Source organism: Pagrus major, chromosome 6 (assembly GCF_040436345.1).
Source record: "Pagrus major chromosome 6, Pma_NU_1.0".
Classification (NCBI taxonomy): domain Eukaryota; kingdom Metazoa; phylum Chordata; class Actinopteri; order Spariformes; family Sparidae; genus Pagrus; species Pagrus major.
The window spans coordinates 9,584,049-9,600,646 of record NC_133220.1 but is presented as its reverse complement, the minus strand read 5'-3'; the positions used below and the strand labels follow the sequence as shown (position 1 = coordinate 9,600,646).

Here is a 16,598-nt window from a genome sequence, read left to right as displayed (position 1 = left end):
AAAAATCTAATTTTATACATCACAGTCGCATGACTACAGCATCACCACCACTACACTTTTTGCTATTCTTTTCTTTACACACTTAACTATAAATTAATCAATCTACAAGTTTTAAAGTTAGAGTTTAAATAATTTGCAACGAAAGTCCACCTGTAAAGACAGGCTAATGAGTAGATGAGTCTCATTCACCCGCCTTGTCTGAGGCACAAATGCCTTATAACTCAAACGTGGGGTATTCACTGATGTATTTTATGTCGGAGAACAAAACGCAAAAATATCTTGATCATGTGTTTAAGGCATTTAACTGAAACCCCATTTGAAAACCTCATCAACTTCAAGACGAGGGAACCGGAAGTGCAGGACTGCTGACTTCTAACTTAGCTAGCAGCAGTTAGCAGTGATGCTGCCTAATAATTCTGGTCATCTCTTACAAACGACACCTTTTAAATGAATTGTCGTAAGACTCCACTTTAAACCTTTTGTACCGTTTAAGGAGAAAATATTGTGATTGTAAGTGGGCTTTATTTATTTGGGGTTCTGTTTTAGCGCTTAATTTTGTAATGGTACCTGTATGTCATGACCACTATCTGCCTTTTGTATTGAGGACCATATTGTGAATAAAAAAAAATACTATGCAAAATGAGTGTCGTTGTGTTTAAAGGGACGCTATGTTGTTTTTGGAGAGGAAAGTCAAACACACTGGGAAATATTATTTTTTTCCCGTAACTGAATAAACAAGCTGTTCTTGCACTGTTTGAAGCTAGAAAGGTGGCAGGGTCCGCCAAGTATAGACAAAGTAAAGCAGTATGAAACTGTTGTCCTTTAAGGTCAGTTAATAAACAAACTGACCTTAAAGGACAGTTTCATGCTGCAGTTAAGTTAACAAAGAGAGTTATTTAGTTTGTTTAGGCATAAATGAATAAAAGTCAGTCAATGAAACTACATAATGCACCTTTTAAAGAAAATAAATGTTTTTCATGGATGGCATCAATTCTGCCTCTGTTTTTTTACATTCTCCTGACTTTTGAATTAGTGATCTATTACCAACATTACGGTAAAGGGGGGGGGAGACTATGACGTACAGGCACACCTCCAGCTTGGAAGGACACCAGCCGGCCGAGGAGGCACCTCAGCTGCACCAAGGACAGGCCGACCAGACTGGCTCCTCCGCCGGGCGCAGACTCTGAGCTCCGCGTACCCGACGGTGCGCAGCGGCGTCCGGAGAGTAGGTACACACTTGTGGGCTGACTCATCATTTCCCCAATCGAGCAGGTAATGAAACAAATAACCAAATGAATGTGATGCTGTCTGGATCATATTATGCTATAGATGGTGTAGTGTCGCATGAACTCAGTCACCCCGGTGAGAAGGAAATCACCGCCTGCCTTCCTATGCGGCTCTATAAACACAGCGCTGTTCAGCCAGCAGATGATGTGGCAGCGCCTTTTATCTCTGTCCTTCCCTCCCGTGGTTGCATCTTGCATGTCACCACGGATGCATAAAATCCACATTCATAATATACTGTAAGAGAAACCACATAGCTCTGTGTGCAGATGGATTGAAGCTGCTGCATGTGTCTGATTCCTCTGTTTCAGACCAGCCTGGACATTATGCCCTTCTGAGTAAAGACCGAGAGGGGAGAGAGCACATTTCAACATGTCAAGCACTCAGATAGACAATGGCTCTGCAAACTCAGCAGAAGCAAAGAAAACAGACGTGAGAATGAATGAGAAGAAATGCTGTAAGTAAAGTCCCAAGTTCACTTCACACTCATTAGATTTGAGCTGAGTTCTTCTGCATGGCTGCTTTGGTTAAGAGTCCACAGGTGCACTGGGAACACAACACCTTGCATTGTTCGCTCTTTCTAAATCATCTCCCGAAATGGGAAAGTGGAGGAGTGTGTGTGACGCCTTCTGTGGTTTCGACTGCTCTTTAGCAAATTAACTTTTTCCTCTCCCAGGATGTTTCTTCTTCCAATTTCTTCACATCCAGCCTTTTGATCCCAGTCCACAGATGATATTTGTGTCTGAAGAGACACTTATTTTTGTCCAGCGACACATGCCCTAGTTATTAGATTAGGATGGCATCAAAATAGCATCAACGTGAATTTTAGATGCAGCATTTTCATTCAGTTCTTGTCAGTTATGTAGAGATAAAGCCTCATTCTCCAAGACACAGTCAGTTTTCATCTATTTATCTTATTCTCTCTGCCTGATATGCAGCATTTTTTCTTATATCTTGTCACCCAGGTGACTCATTTCTGTCAATGTGCTTCACAAATGTATGTCTGTCTTCTAGCATGGGCGTCCTACATGACTAATTCTCCAACCGTGATCGTGATGATCGGCCTGCCTGCAAGAGGGAAGACCTACATGTCAAAGAAACTCACACGTTACCTCAACTGGATCGGAGTACCAACCAAAGGTAGTACACGACTGGAGACACTGTCAGCTGTTACATTAATAGCCAACTATTTTGACTAAAGTTGGACCAGCGGTTTATCATCAGCCCACTGAGAGGACAAACTCCTCAGATTGTTATCATGACTCTTGTTAAACACTAATGAGGTTTTATCTGTCTGATAGAGAGCCGAAGTCTTGACGTCACTTCCTGTCCAGCGTCTGTTCGCTGACTTATGAAACATTTATGGTTTAATATAAATGAGTAGCCTGGAAAAGCAGCAGATTGTGTGTTAAACATCTTGGTGATTATTTCTTCCTGCCTGGTTGTCAGATTGAAAACAGCTCTGCAGTTAAAGTGAAACTTTTTTTTTTTTCTTTTTCAAGAAAAAGTCTAAATTCTCTGATTCCAGTTTCCTAAATGTGAATATGTTTTGGTTTCTTTACTCCTCTGTGACAGTAAACTGAATATCTTTGGGTTGTGGACAAAAGCAAAAAATTTGAGGAGGTATTGGGCACTGATCGATTTTTTTTTTTTTTTTACCATTTTCTGATGTTTTGTAGACAAAACAATTACAATGAAAATAATCATTAGTTGCAGCCCGAGACATGACAGAGTTTCTCTTCTTTCAACTTATTCCAACTTTCAAAGGGCATATTAATAACATTGTTATGAAGACAAGTCATTTTTTTTAAATAATACATCTACAGAGCTTGTAGATAGGTGCAGAATAAGTCTCTTTCCCTTAAAAACATTATTATGATTGTGAATTTATCATTTAAAATGTTTGTCGGGTCCAAAATGATTGTTGTGTTTATCTCTGTGTAAGAATTCTGACGGTTGGTTCCAGCTTCTCACAAAGTTTGAGAGCCGATAGTGTAACGCTGTTGTTATTACGTGGTATCCGTGTTTCGTCAATGATCAAGGGTCTTGGTCGTTGCCAGTTTTTGGAAAAGAAAAGTAAAAATGGCTAAGTTGTACTGTATGCGTCCACCAACTGGCAACCACTTGAGGGGACGGATGATTCGAACAACAGCAGCAGCGTGCCTACATTACCCACAATGCACCTTGGCCACTGAGTGACATCACTTGAGGCAAATTATTTAGGCAGATAGTTCACTGCACAAATTGTAATTCAATATAAACCACCATCTTATCTTGAACATTTCTTTACCGTACGTGTGCCATATTTAACTCAAATGTTCGGTACATTTCAGATACAAACTGTTGTTCATATTTAAAAGTTTTAAATCAAAGTTTTAAATCAGAGAAGATATCTGGAGGAGAATTTGTTGTTGTCAGTTTTAACTTCTTGTCGTCTTCTAACACTGCAGATATGGCATTAGGATCACTAACATATTGATTACAGGTGAAAGTGTATATTATTTTTACCGTTGTGTGCAGCAGCCACCACCTCCTCACCCCAGCTGACCTCTACATTCAAATGTAATGTCATAGTATCTCAGAATAGGAGGCTAAATTTAGCATCAGTTCAACTGCAATAGTTGTAATTGCGTACAAAACGACCCCTGGTGCCTTTAAGCAAACACAGCGATGACAGCGTTGATATCTTTTGTTTGATTTGCAGTGTTCAACTTGGGCGTGTACCGCAGAGAGGCCGTCAGAGCTTATAAGTCCTATGATTTCTTCCGCCATGACAATGAAGAGGCCATGAAAATAAGGAAGTAAGTAATGTTCTCATCATCTTCTCTTATTCAGTCACCACACAGGACATCACGTATCTAAATAACTTTAATAGAAGCCGGAGCATCTCTCCTTCCTGAGTGTAACATTTCCTCCAGTCAACATGACTCTGTTTGGTATTCAGCAGCCTCCTCTGCTGCATCAGTGACTAAGCTGTTTTTGAGCCAACAGTCGATACACAGACGGGGTCAGCACAGTGTTCGACCTACCTTCAACTGGCAGCGACCTGCACTCAATGTGCACAGACACACACCACCAAATTCTCGTGGTTGCTTATCTGTTAATCACCATCAGATTTCACCTCAAAGCCTAAAAAAAAAGAATATAACTGTCTCCTCGTGGTCTTATCCAGCAGTAGTCACTGAACTGGGTCTTTGCGGCTCACGCCGTTCATGAAAATGCGTCAGGCTGTTGACAGCATCCCAGCGCTGAATTGTGACCTAGATATTAAACAAGCTGCCGCTGTCACTCTGAAGCCGACTTAAGCCCTCCACGGTGTTTCAACCTCGGTCAAACAGCAGCTGAAAATAATTCTGAGACTTTGTCTTTTTTGCTATTGGAAGTATCAGTTGGGTGGGGTTAAAGGAATAGTTCAACAATTTTGTGAAATGCACCTTTGTGCTTTCTTTCCAGCCAGACAGGTTCTTTTTTTGATAAAAAAAAATGGTAGTAGCAGTAAATGGTCCCCAAACTTTTGCAAACATCCTGTTTCCCTTTTCATATAAGCATCACTCTTTCTAAATGAAACGCTTTTAGTATTTAGCTGAACCCAATGTGGTGAAGCTTAGAGTGAGTCTGCCTTGTTCCAGACTTGATTTTCTTTTCAAGGAAACAAAGAAGTGCATGTCCCAAAATGTCAACCTGCTCCTGAAACTCAATGAGGCAATTAAGTCTTGTTCTGTTGAGTAAATACCAGCCACCTGCACCCCAGGTAGAATAAATCAACCCCAAATACATGACTTTTATGTGGAAAGAGTAATGAAATAATGAAAACTGTGCACAGTAAAGTCTACGGATTATCAAACATGTTACCAAGATATTGTTTGTGAAAAATTAATTGCTTTTCAAGGTTTTTTTCTGTGCTTTGAGGAGCACAAATTATTTATAGATATTGTTTTATATGAATAAATATGAGAAAAAGCACTCAGAGTCAAGGTCTACATGACACACAATATAATACTAATAATAGTTCCTGTTTTCTGACATTTTCCGTGTCATTTATGAATCATACACAACACACAGTCAATGTAAATTTCAATAATTGTGGACTTTAATGAATGGGAGCTCACTGAGGCTCTACATGTGGACATGATTTCTCTTTCTCCTCCGCAGGCAGTGTGCTCTGGTCGCTCTGCAGGATGTGAAGGCCTACCTGTCGAAGGAGGGAGGTCAGATCGCGGTGAGTCCTCTCGTGACCCTTTAATCCATCTGTCTCTGTGTGTCTGCCGTCTCAGAGTTGGATCATTTCCAAAAGCTTTAAAATACTCCAACAGGAAATTAATCCCAAACTGTCCTACAAACACTTCGACACAGAGAACCCACGTTAAACATGAGAGATATTTACTTTTTCCTCCCTTGTGTCGATTTAATTAGGTGTTTGATGCAACGAACACAACAAGAGAACGACGAGACCTCATTCTAGCTTTTGTGAAGGAAAACGCGTTCAAGGTAAGATCGGCTGAATTTATAATGTGTTTATACTTTGAACATTATTTTATCTGTTTTCCTCTCGTTCTTGGTGGTGGTGGGATTTGGCTGTTGATATTCAAACACACAACAACAACAATGGAAGCAAACATTTCAAACATTTGTTGGTTCTAGCTTCTAAAAGGAGCAATATGTGAGAATTTAAGTTTAAAACGTTTAAAAAGTTGATTAAAATTATCAACAGACTGTGAAGAAGAGTTTTGACGTCGTGTCAAAGATTTCGAAGTTCGCTGCTGTGTCGCTGAAATGTCTCCTGAAGTAGCATGCTGACCAGCTAGCCCCAGACTGTTGGCAGCAGTTAGCAGTTACTCTGGTGATATGCTGCCCCCTATCTGTCTGGAGTATGAATTCAAGAGGTGGTCAGTTTTTACATATTGCACCTTTAAATGTAGCCGCTTGTAATATATGATAGTAAATGAAGAGTCTTTAGGTTTTGGACTGTTAGTTGAACAAAAGAAAAAAAATAAAGACATCACTTTGGACTCTGGGAAATTGTGATGAACTTTTATAGACACATTGTTGTCTTTTTATAGATGAAACAATTTATCGATTAAACGTGAAATTAATCATTAGTTGCAGCCTCATTAGAGTCAGGTGCTCTTAAGACATTAGTGCTGTAACAGGAGTAGAAAAGTGCTCACAAGCATCGATCAATTTAGTTTATAAATACTCTTAAAGCTTTTGAGCATTAGTGGCACTATGTTTGACTGTATTTCCTCCTCGTCATCACAGAGGTAAAACAATATAATGCAAAAAGTGCTCACAAGCATCGATCAATTTAGTTTATAAATACTCTTAAAGCTTTTGAGCATTAGTGGCACTATGTTTGACTGTATTTCCTCCTCGTCATCACAGAGGTAAAACAATATAGTGCACAGAGGTAAAACAATATAATGCAAAAGGATTACAGAGAAGAAGACTACAGCTAGCAAACATGGACATAAACAACGAAGGTCTCAAAATTTTTGAAAAATCAGCTTTGCAAAATTTCCTTGAGAAGAAAATGTACTCAACATTTGGTGTCAAGAACACACACAACTTATTTTGTTGAGAAACAGTGATTGTTAACTGCCACAGACTACCTTCAATCTCTGATGATACTGTGTGGTGTCGTTGTTTCAGTGGACACTTTCGAGAAGCTTTTGCACGTTGACCCTCTGAGCCGTCCTCTTTCCAACAGGTGTTCTTTGTCGAGTCCGTGTGTGACGACCCAGAGGTCATCGCTGCTAATATTCTGGTATGATCTCACGCCACCCAACCAGACTGTGACTTTCTTGCCCGGGTCAAACTCGTAATCTATTAATATTCACACTATCTACAGTGTTATGTAAGGACTAACGTGCTTTGCCCACATTGTTTGAATGCGCTGCAAACCTGTGACAGGAAGTGAAAGTGTCCAGTCCCGACTACCCTGAGAGACACAGAGAGAGAGTCATGGATGACTTCCTCAAACGAATCGAGTGCTACAAGGTTACGTACCAACCAATAGATCCTGACGATTACGACAAGTAAGAACTGATCAAATCCTATTGATTGTATCTGTGGATTTTTATTTATTAAATTAATACTAGATTATCCCTGTAAAACTTACTTTGGAGTGTTTTTTATCAAATCATTTGCATCTTAATACATAATCGTGTGGAATTACAGTTGCAGTTCAGAAAATCAACACTAGATGGTGACAGTTAACAACCATTTGATTCACCTACATGACTCACTGGCACATGCAGGGACCTTTCTTTCATCAAGGTGATTAACGTGGGCCGGCGTTTCCTGGTGAACCGGGTGCAGGACTACATCCAGAGTAAGATCGTCTACTACCTCATGAACATCCACGTGCACTCGCACTCCATCTACCTGTGCCGGCACGGAGAGAGCAACCACAACGTCGAAGGCCGCATCGGAGGAGACTCAGAACTTTCTCCTCGAGGGAAACAGGTGCGGTCGCCTTCATAATCCTCATTTTATGAACTGTAAAGCCAGAGTCTGCCGAAAACCCAATTACAGGCCTCTCTCGGGGAGCTGGATAAGGTGTGCTTAACTGCAATAATATGAACACTTGAGTCATGACCTTTATCACACTTAATCCTCTCAATTTCCCATCTTGTCTCTGTCAGCTGAACACGGATCTAATGAAGCAGAAATAAAAATAAATGTCTCTGCATCTCTCTCTCTCTCTCACATCACAGTTCGCCCACGCCTTGCGAGATTTCATCGAAGAGCACAAACTGTCAGATTTGAAGGTGTGGACGAGCCAACTGAGGAGAACCATCCAGACAGCCGAGGAGCTCGGGGTTCCTTACGAACAATGGAAGATACTCAACGAGATTGACGCTGTCAGTACGACTGTCATCTAACCTCTCACATTTTTACAGATTCATGGAGCTCTGGTTCAGATAGACAGAAACGATATTGTTCTGAGACACTTTAGATCAGCAGGAGAAAAGGGAAGAAAAAGAAACTAAAGGCGTGAAGAAAGCTAAAGTTTCGTTAGATACTGGCTACTGAAAAGGAAAAAAACGAAGAGAAGTTATACTAAAACTTTTCAGCCCTGCGTAGCTATTTGTTTTTTTATGATCGGAAGTTATTTTATTCTTTTTCTTTGCGAATACACCAAAACAACACATTAGACACATCATATGGCAACGCAAGAGCTGAGAGACAAGAAACAAGGTTACACAATTATATAGCTGGAGGCAGATATTGTAATTTTACTTCACTACATTTCTTTTTATAACTTTAGTTACTAGTTACTTTGCAGATTACATGCTGCATCAGAATCACAGTAGTGCCTTTTTAAATGAATTTATTTTTATCAGCAAAAAAAAAAAACACTGATTCTAAAAATCAGAAAAATGCTTAATATCAGATCAGATGATCAGCCAGACTGATATTCAGCAGCCATTCCCAAACTTAGTGATGCTGCAGCCCAGTTTGAAAGTGGAAAATCTTCTGGAGCCCAATGAAACTTTTAATCACACCTCTGATCAACACACAAGACGAAGATTCAGCATTTCCATAAACTTTCCCTGCTTTTTTCATAAATAGAACAATTATATGTGAACGTGGGTCTGAGGCAATGCAGTGCAAATTAATAATCCACCCACATACATGGAGCAGTTTGTAAACTTGCATATCTTCCAACACATGCAGGTACAATTCCCCGTCAGAGACCCGATAAGATACGTTCCAATGTCCAAATAAATGAATGGTCAGATAAATGAATAACATGTTTGTTAACCTTGTTTTTAACAGTACCCTTTTAAATGTATTTATTCAATTTAATAACTATTTTACCATAATTTCAAACTAAAAAAATTGGAAATAAAAAACATTTTATGTTTTCATTGTAAATGACCTCTTGTGGCCAGTCTGCAGTACCTTCACCCACCAGTGGGCCATCGTCGTCACTTTGGAAACCTCTGGTATACAGTTTAAACAAACATGTAAATAATTGTAAAATGTACTTTTACCTGTGTCACCTATTTGTGCCTTTGACATAAAGACAATTGTTGTGCTGTCCTTGTCCAGGGTGTGTGTGAGGAGATGACTTACGAGATGATCCAGAAGACATTCCCAGAGGAGTTTGCTTTGAGGGACCAGGACAAGTACCACTACCGCTATCCAGGAGGAGAGGTGACCTGACACACTGCTTCCATAACACAGTCTAGTTGTGTTTCAGTAAACCAAATTCATCTTAAAAGGCCCTTTTCAAGACACTTTGACATGTGGGGGAAAGCACAGGTGTAAATAATCCAATTAATGACGGCTGAGTTCTTATGAGCTGCTTTGGTTTCAGAGTCCTGGTCCAGGCGCCAGGTTTTAAAAAGGAAAGGCGATATCTCTGGTTCTGCTGTATCAAGTTTGGTCATTTTTGTTTTTTCGACTGTCTGTAATGAGTCCAACAGTGGACTGCTTTTCAAAACCTGGTGACTACATTACCCAGAATGCAACTAAGCTTCCTCTGGAGCCAGAAAAAGGCTTTACACTTCTTCTTCTTCACATATGCAATAGTACTCCCCAAGACCTGTAAACACACATGTGTTAAATCGATGGAGTTACCCTTTAACCAAACATGGCCTCCTGCGGTGAGGTTACAACAGTTTCTTCTCTTCTCTTCCTCCAGTCCTACCAGGACCTCGTTCAGCGTCTGGAGCCTGTTATCATGGAGTTAGAGAGACAGGGCAACGTGCTGGTCATCTGCCACCAGGCTGTGATGCGCTGTCTGCTCGCTTACTTCCTGGACAAGAGTGCAGGTCAGATACACACAAGTTCCCACACTTACCCACCAACTAGATCACACCATCGTATGATAAGATGTTGTCTACTCTCTCCTTCAATCCTGCAGAGGATCTACCGTACATGAAGTGTCCGCTCCACACGGTCCTCAAGCTGACCCCTGTCGCATATGGTAGGTCGGATCTCTCTCAACCATAAGACTGAATTTAGTCTCATAATGTCGTGTTTTATGTAAATGTATTTTATCTATTATCTTCTAGGTTGTAAAGTGGAAATGTTTTATCTTAACGTGGAGGCAGTAAACACGCACCGAGACCGGCCTCTTGTAAGTCGACCTGAAAACCAGCTGAAAAATTCACGTCGTTGCATAAATGTGCATTCAGCATTGTCGCATTATAACCTCAGATGTGATAATAATCCTAAACATGTCAGCAAATCTCAGCGTCTAATCCAAAGTCTAACAGGCTCTTTGTCTTTGTTGTGTCTGCTAGCTGAATGCAATCACACTTCATCCCCCGTGTGTGAGGCTTTGCTCCCTCGACTCCTCCTCTCCTTACATCCCTGTTTTGTTACGTCCCCTTTTATCTTTAATCCTTGATTAATCAGTCTGGCTTGAGCTGTGAGCTGATGAATGTGAAGTCAGTTGTTAATTTGGTATCATTAGAGGCAATGGCTGATCATGCTACCTCACTTGGCTGATCTAATCATTACCGTTGCTCTGGTTTGCATCCTGATATTTAGATTATGAAAACCTGCCGCTCCTTTTTCTCTGTCTTAATTGAAGCAGTTGTTCGTCTTCATTAATGTTTTGTGTTGTGTGGTGGAATGACATGGTTGAAACATTTCCTGTCACTAAAAAAAAAAAAAAACGCCTTCAGTCGTCTTCCCCTGTCGCTGTGGATCCATTTTGGAGAGGACGTCTTGCTTGCTTGGCAGCGTCTGGTCAGGTGTTTCCCCCCGGGTGTTGTGTGTTCCCTCATCTTTTTTTCCTTAACACTTGCGGTATTTCATCTCCTACCAGGGTAAAAGCCCGAGGGACTCTGCTCTCATACACCGGCGGAATAGTTACACTCCCTTGTCCAGTCACGACCAGGTCAAGCGTCCCAGGCTCTACAGCGCGGGCAACCAGCCCTGGCTACCGCTCGCCCCCACCCCATCAGCTCTGATGCCCGAGGGACGGCAAAGCCAAGTTAGTGCCAGAGTCACAGGCTCCCCCTCTAAATCAGTCACCGTCAACTGTAATCAGTCACCTCCCACCACAGTTGTAACCCTGTGTTTGGCATTCCCTCGGATCCTCCCGATGATTTAGTGTGTGTGTGTGTGTGTGTGTGTGTGTTGACGATCATGGACTCCATCTCTCTGTCTGTCTTTCTATCTATCTCAGGGCATGATCTGGATCTTGACTGCGTTGCTCCCCTTCTTTTTAACATTGTGCCTGTCTGTTTTTCCAAAAGTCAGAAGTTTGTCTTGCATGACCTCCCGCTTCACCACTGGGCTGTTCCCGGCTTGAATATGCAGAACAGCATGCCGACTTTTTTCTGAGGAAAGCTGCTCAGGAGTTTATAAGATACAAGAGACACACAAACATCAAAGACATCTTTTAATTTTAGGGCTGCAGCAAATTATTATTTTAATTGTTGATTTATCCGTCAGTTATTTTTTTGAAGTTAGCCCTGAGGGGCAAGTGAAGATATTGTCTTTAATGGTGATCCATGCATCAGTTCTGATCTAAATTGTTTTCTGTCCTATGACTTGAGATCTGGTCGAAAAATAGAAAAAAGTTTTGCCAGGATAATATTTGCAAGATTTTTTTTAACAATTTTCAGGAGAATTTTTTTTTTTCTTTTGTTTTTTTTTTCCACACATGGGAAACATTCACTCGATTTCATGTATGAAATCGAGTGAATGAAAAAAAAAAATTTCTCCTGAATTTTTTTTCAGGAGATTTTTTATTTACCATGTGTGAAACTGCAAAATATTTTTCTTTGTCAAGAATAAATAAGAAAAAAAATTCTCCTGAATTTTTTTTCTTAAATATTTTTTTTTGTCAAGAATAAATAAGAAAAAAAATTCTCCTGAATTTTTTTTCTTAAAAAAAATATTTTGCAGTTTCACACATGGTAAATAAAAAATCTCCTGAAAAAAAATTTTTGCACTCGATTTCGCACATGGCTGAAAAAACAAAAATCACTCAGTTTCACACACTGAATTTTTTTTTTTTTTTTTTTTTTTTTTTTTAAATCAATCTCCTTGAAAGTTTTTTTTTCCCACAAAAAAATCAGGAAAAAATGTTCCTGATTTTTTAAAAAAAAATTTTATTGCAGTTTAGCACATGGCAAAAAATCGTGTGGTTTCACTTGTTTAAAAAAAATATCCTGAAAAAAAACTTTTTTCACTCGATTTCACACATGGAAAAAAATTCTCCTGAAAATGTTTTTCCCGCTCTGTCTCACACATTTAAAAAAAAACATAAAAATCACTTGGTTTCTTTTTCTTTTTTTATTTCTCCTGGAAAAATGTTTTTCACACAAATTGTCCTCACAGTTTCACACATGAACAAAAAATGAACACGGTTTCACACATTCAATTATTTTATTTTTTTTCACTTGTTTCACACATTAAAAAAAAATCACTTGGTTTCACACATGAATTTTTATTTTTTTCACTCAGTTTCACAGATGGAAAAAAAAAATTAAGGAACTTATAAAGATTATCCTGGCAAAATTATTTTTCAATCAGTTCTCAAGTCATAAACACAGGCGAGAAAACAATTTAGATCAGACTCAAAAGATGGATCACCAGAATAAAAAATGTCTTCACTTGCTCCTCAGGGCTTCCGTAGTTATCAAAATAGTTAGCGATTAATTTATTAGTTGACAGCTAATCGATAAATCATTGCAGCCCTGTTTACTATATTTTGTCACAAGAGATAATGATCACAGTATTAGTTAAACATTACCTTTATACATCCACACTGATGATTACATTTGTAAAAACAGAATCCCATTTGAGGAAAGTTGAGAGCAAACAACAAAAAAATGACAAATTTCAAACTTAAAAAAACTGTTAAAGTTGAAAAATGCATATTCATATTTGTGGGTGTTGTGTAATTGTTGGCCTTGCCTTGTTGTGGGTTCAGTGCTTCAGTCCTTCTCCACATTTCTATCTCTCTCTCTCTTTCTCCACTGTCTTTAACTCTGTCTTACAGCCTCGGATAGGAAGCGGTTGTCTGTGAGTATTTTGGAGACTCGGTACATTTAACCAGCCCTTCATTTTCTTTCCCATAGTTCAACTCATGTCATTGTAACCCATGTCATTATGTTGTCACAGTGGTGTATTTTTATGGTTTTCAGTCTTCGGGTTCCTCTAACTTTCCATTGCCTTTGCACTTTATTAGAACGAACTTATCTGCTTATCTAGAACACTATCAGACACGGATTACTTGGTAGTTTAATAAATGCTTCAATAAAACTCTTTGTCGGTATTTGTTGGACAACTCAACTTGGATAAATTAACGTCAGAAAGCTAAGGGTTGGGAGTATCAGTTTCCTTGTTGTTGCATAAAATGAAGTGTACTTGATCGTGATTTTATAGCCAATGTGTCAGAATGTGATTAATTATTATTATTACTTCTTGAGAGTGTGATAAGAAGAGTTTCCACTAATTTCGCTGTTTTACCGCACTTCACATGACGACCTATATTTTTCAAGTAGGAACCTTAAGACTCCTGGGCCCCCTGGGTGGCTATTAGTTACCTCAAATAGGATTTGCTGCTGTGAGGCATTAATTTGTGAAAGTCAGTGACATTTTCTTTTTTTTCCTTGAAGGAGTCCCTGTGCGAAGGAATCGACTTTGACAGCCCCGAAGAAACTAGTGGCTGTGTCCGCTTCTGAGTGAGGACGAACGCGTCTTCCGTTCTTCATGGCACAAACCACATCCTGAGGGAAACGAGGGTCAAATTAAATGTCGGATGAAGTCGAATAGCAGTTGGTTTATTTTCATGTTTTGGTCTGTTTAACTTTACTCTGCATGTTGAGGCTGTGAACTGGAAGCCTTATCATTAATGTCATGAACACTTCTTGCATGTGCGCCAAAATCAATCAACCAAAAGAACAAACTGGCAACTAATCCGCAGTGTAAATGCTGTGATGCCTTACTGAACTTTCAATCTAGCAGTAGATTTAGCGCCACTGTATGCTCCACTGAATGTAACCACAACAGGTTATACATTATGATTCACTTTCACTATTGGAAATACGACATGTCATCAAGTGTTCTGAAAATATTTTTATAATACAAACCAGGTAACGCTTTTTATTTTCCAGGAGATTCATGGCAAGATGGTGGTAATTACCAAGTAGCATGTTTAAAATTTCTTTAGAGTTACCACATTAATTACCTCAAAATGTATTGAAATGTATCTCAATATTATTTAATAATAATATTCTGTTATTTTCAAATTAGAAGTTGATAAGTAGTTGGTAATTTCTTTAATACATTTCCAGGAAACTTGTGCTTAAAACTGCTTAACTTCTGCTGATCATGTCAGTTTAATTTCAAACTAGTTTCTGTCTACTTTCCCGTCAGCAGGCCACTAGATTGTTCTAGATAGAAGTTCTTCAATTTACTGACCTGCAAAAGTTGGGCAGAAACTTGTTGTAAATTAAGCTGCAGAAACTCACCTCAATGTAGTAATTTTTTCCCCAATTTTTAAAAAAAAAAAAAAAAAATCATACAAAATGTGTTGTTTTCAGTAGAATATTTTTGTTTTCATTCATGGAACCAAGTGCGAAAATACAAAAAGAAGAAAAAAAACTTGTCATGTGTGAAACCAAGAGAAAAAAGTTTCCAAATGAAAATAAGCCTTACAAGAAACATGTTTATCCTCTGCCAAGAAAGAAAGTTAGAAACTATTTGGGAAATTAAAATGCCATGAGCAGCAGAAGTTAAGCAGAAAGTAGTTAAAAGTTTCCTGTAAATGTATTAATTACCAGCTATTTATTAAGTGCTTAGCAGAATATTATTATTAAATTATGTAGGGGTGATTTTCACAACATTTTTGATGAATTATTGTTGTCATTTGGGGGTAATTTCAAAGAAATTTTGAATATGTTACCACCTATTTGCCATGAAAATGACAGACCTGTAAAATGAAATGTTACCCAAACCCATATCGACCGTACAATCAAGCTGCAGTTGTTGTTCACATCAGAAAAGCCATCATCTGTTACGTCTCATGTTACTGATTTGTTGTGGGTTTGAGAGAAATGTGTAAATCAGTTCTGAAGGAAATTAAAATGCTGTCTTGAGTTTCTTTTTTCTGTTTTTGAAGCATTATGTGTTGTTAGAAAAATGCACCACATTGCTGGACGAACTGTAAACCAGCAGTAGATTTTTTTTAAAAAAGACTTTATTTTCTGTGACAAGCTGCCATTCACATGCCTGCTGTAATAAACTGGTGTAATCTGTCACAATGAGGACAAAATCCTGAATGTTGATCTTTTAGTCCGTTCTTCTTCTTGCCTGTGTATTCTAGAAAGGGATATTGTGCAACAAAAACAACACATGTTGATAGTATTTTAGCTATTTCTTGACTTTCTGTGTTCATGAAGTCATTCTGGCCATGCAAATGTATCTTTACTGCTGAAACTCTGAAACATCAGCCATTTTTGACTCCACGATCCTTTGATTTAATTTAATAATAGACGGTGGTACAGGTTTCTATGACTATGTAATCTTTGACTGTCGGTAAGTTATTGCCCTGCTCAAAGCAGCCTATTGTGCCTTTTTAGCAGACAATAAAGGTGAATTTTGAAGTGAGATCATTTTTTTTTTCATTGAAATGTAGGAGATGCACAAGGATCTCTGTTGCACATGACGTCTTTCGAACTGAGTGCTCCAAATCTGTTACAAGTTATTTTATTATGTGACCTTCATTGAATTGTTCCTTGTTTAATGCAACATTGTCTCAAACTTATTAAAGAACCCAATGGAAAAAATGAGAATTTGCTTTTCTTGATAGATACTAGGCCTCAGTTCAGGTGGGTCAGGTGGAAAAAAAGGGTTATCAATTAAAAAAGGCTTCTCCCTCCTACTATACTACTCTCTGTCTATTTACACATTTCCCAAAGTACCAGATGGTACTGCAGCTAATTTTACTTACAATGAGTTTACATCACAAACAAAACACTATTCACACTAGGCACTGGATCATGTTGGGAGTGGAGGATTGGTGGAAGAGGAAGATTGCAGTCAGCCAGCGGTTTAAAAAAGGGCTCCGCTCCTCCCTCTGACCAATCCCGTGTCAGCAATCAGGCTGAGGCAGCCAATCAGCAGGTCCAACCTGCTCTTAATCAAAAACACACCCACACACAAGCACTCAGGGAGAGACTGCTCACACACACACCCACACTGAGGAGGAGAGAGATCAGCAACAAATAAACACAATAATGACTCAATAATGAGGGTCATAACAACTGAAAAAATGGTTTTATTCTCTGGGTCTGCTGTGGCAGCCCTGAGAGGCAAGTGAAAAAAATTTTTGCCAG

General features: G+C 39.0%; 1 protein-coding gene across 2 annotated transcripts; it reads left to right on the top strand.

The window, feature by feature from the left end:
• The first annotated feature begins 1,206 nt into the window (after nucleotides 1–1,206).
• Nucleotides 1,207–14,746, top strand: pfkfb2b (6-phosphofructo-2-kinase/fructose-2,6-biphosphatase 2b). Of its 2 annotated transcripts, XM_073468233.1 has the most exons (17): nucleotides 1,207–1,272; nucleotides 1,596–1,741; nucleotides 2,299–2,424; nucleotides 3,989–4,085; nucleotides 5,437–5,503; nucleotides 5,698–5,772; nucleotides 6,992–7,048; nucleotides 7,195–7,319; nucleotides 7,542–7,749; nucleotides 8,001–8,147; nucleotides 9,343–9,447; nucleotides 9,938–10,067; nucleotides 10,160–10,222; nucleotides 10,311–10,375; nucleotides 11,072–11,239; nucleotides 13,259–13,281; nucleotides 13,878–14,746. In XM_073468233.1, the coding sequence occupies exons 2-17, from the start codon at nucleotides 1,657–1,659 to the stop codon at nucleotides 13,945–13,947; spliced, it is 1,611 nt and encodes a 536-aa protein (XP_073324334.1). In that variant the 5' UTR covers nucleotides 1,207–1,272; nucleotides 1,596–1,656; the 3' UTR covers nucleotides 13,948–14,746. The 2 variants fall into 2 exon arrangements, with proteins under 2 accessions (XP_073324334.1, XP_073324333.1); XM_073468232.1 differs by lacking the exon at nucleotides 13,259–13,281.
• The last annotated feature ends 1,852 nt before the right edge of the window (nucleotides 14,747–16,598 follow it).

Coding starts and splice junctions, on each gene's coding strand:
- pfkfb2b (XM_073468233.1), top strand. CDS start 1,657: ATGTCAAGCACTCAGATAGACAATGGCTCTGCAAACTCAGCAGAAGCA. Junction 9,448..9,937: donor ACCGCTATCCAGGAGGAGAG/GTGACCTGACAC, acceptor CTCTTCCTCCAG/TCCTACCAGGACCTCGTTCA. Junction 10,376..11,071: donor CGCACCGAGACCGGCCTCTT/GTAAGTCGACCT, acceptor ATCTCCTACCAG/GGTAAAAGCCCGAGGGACTC.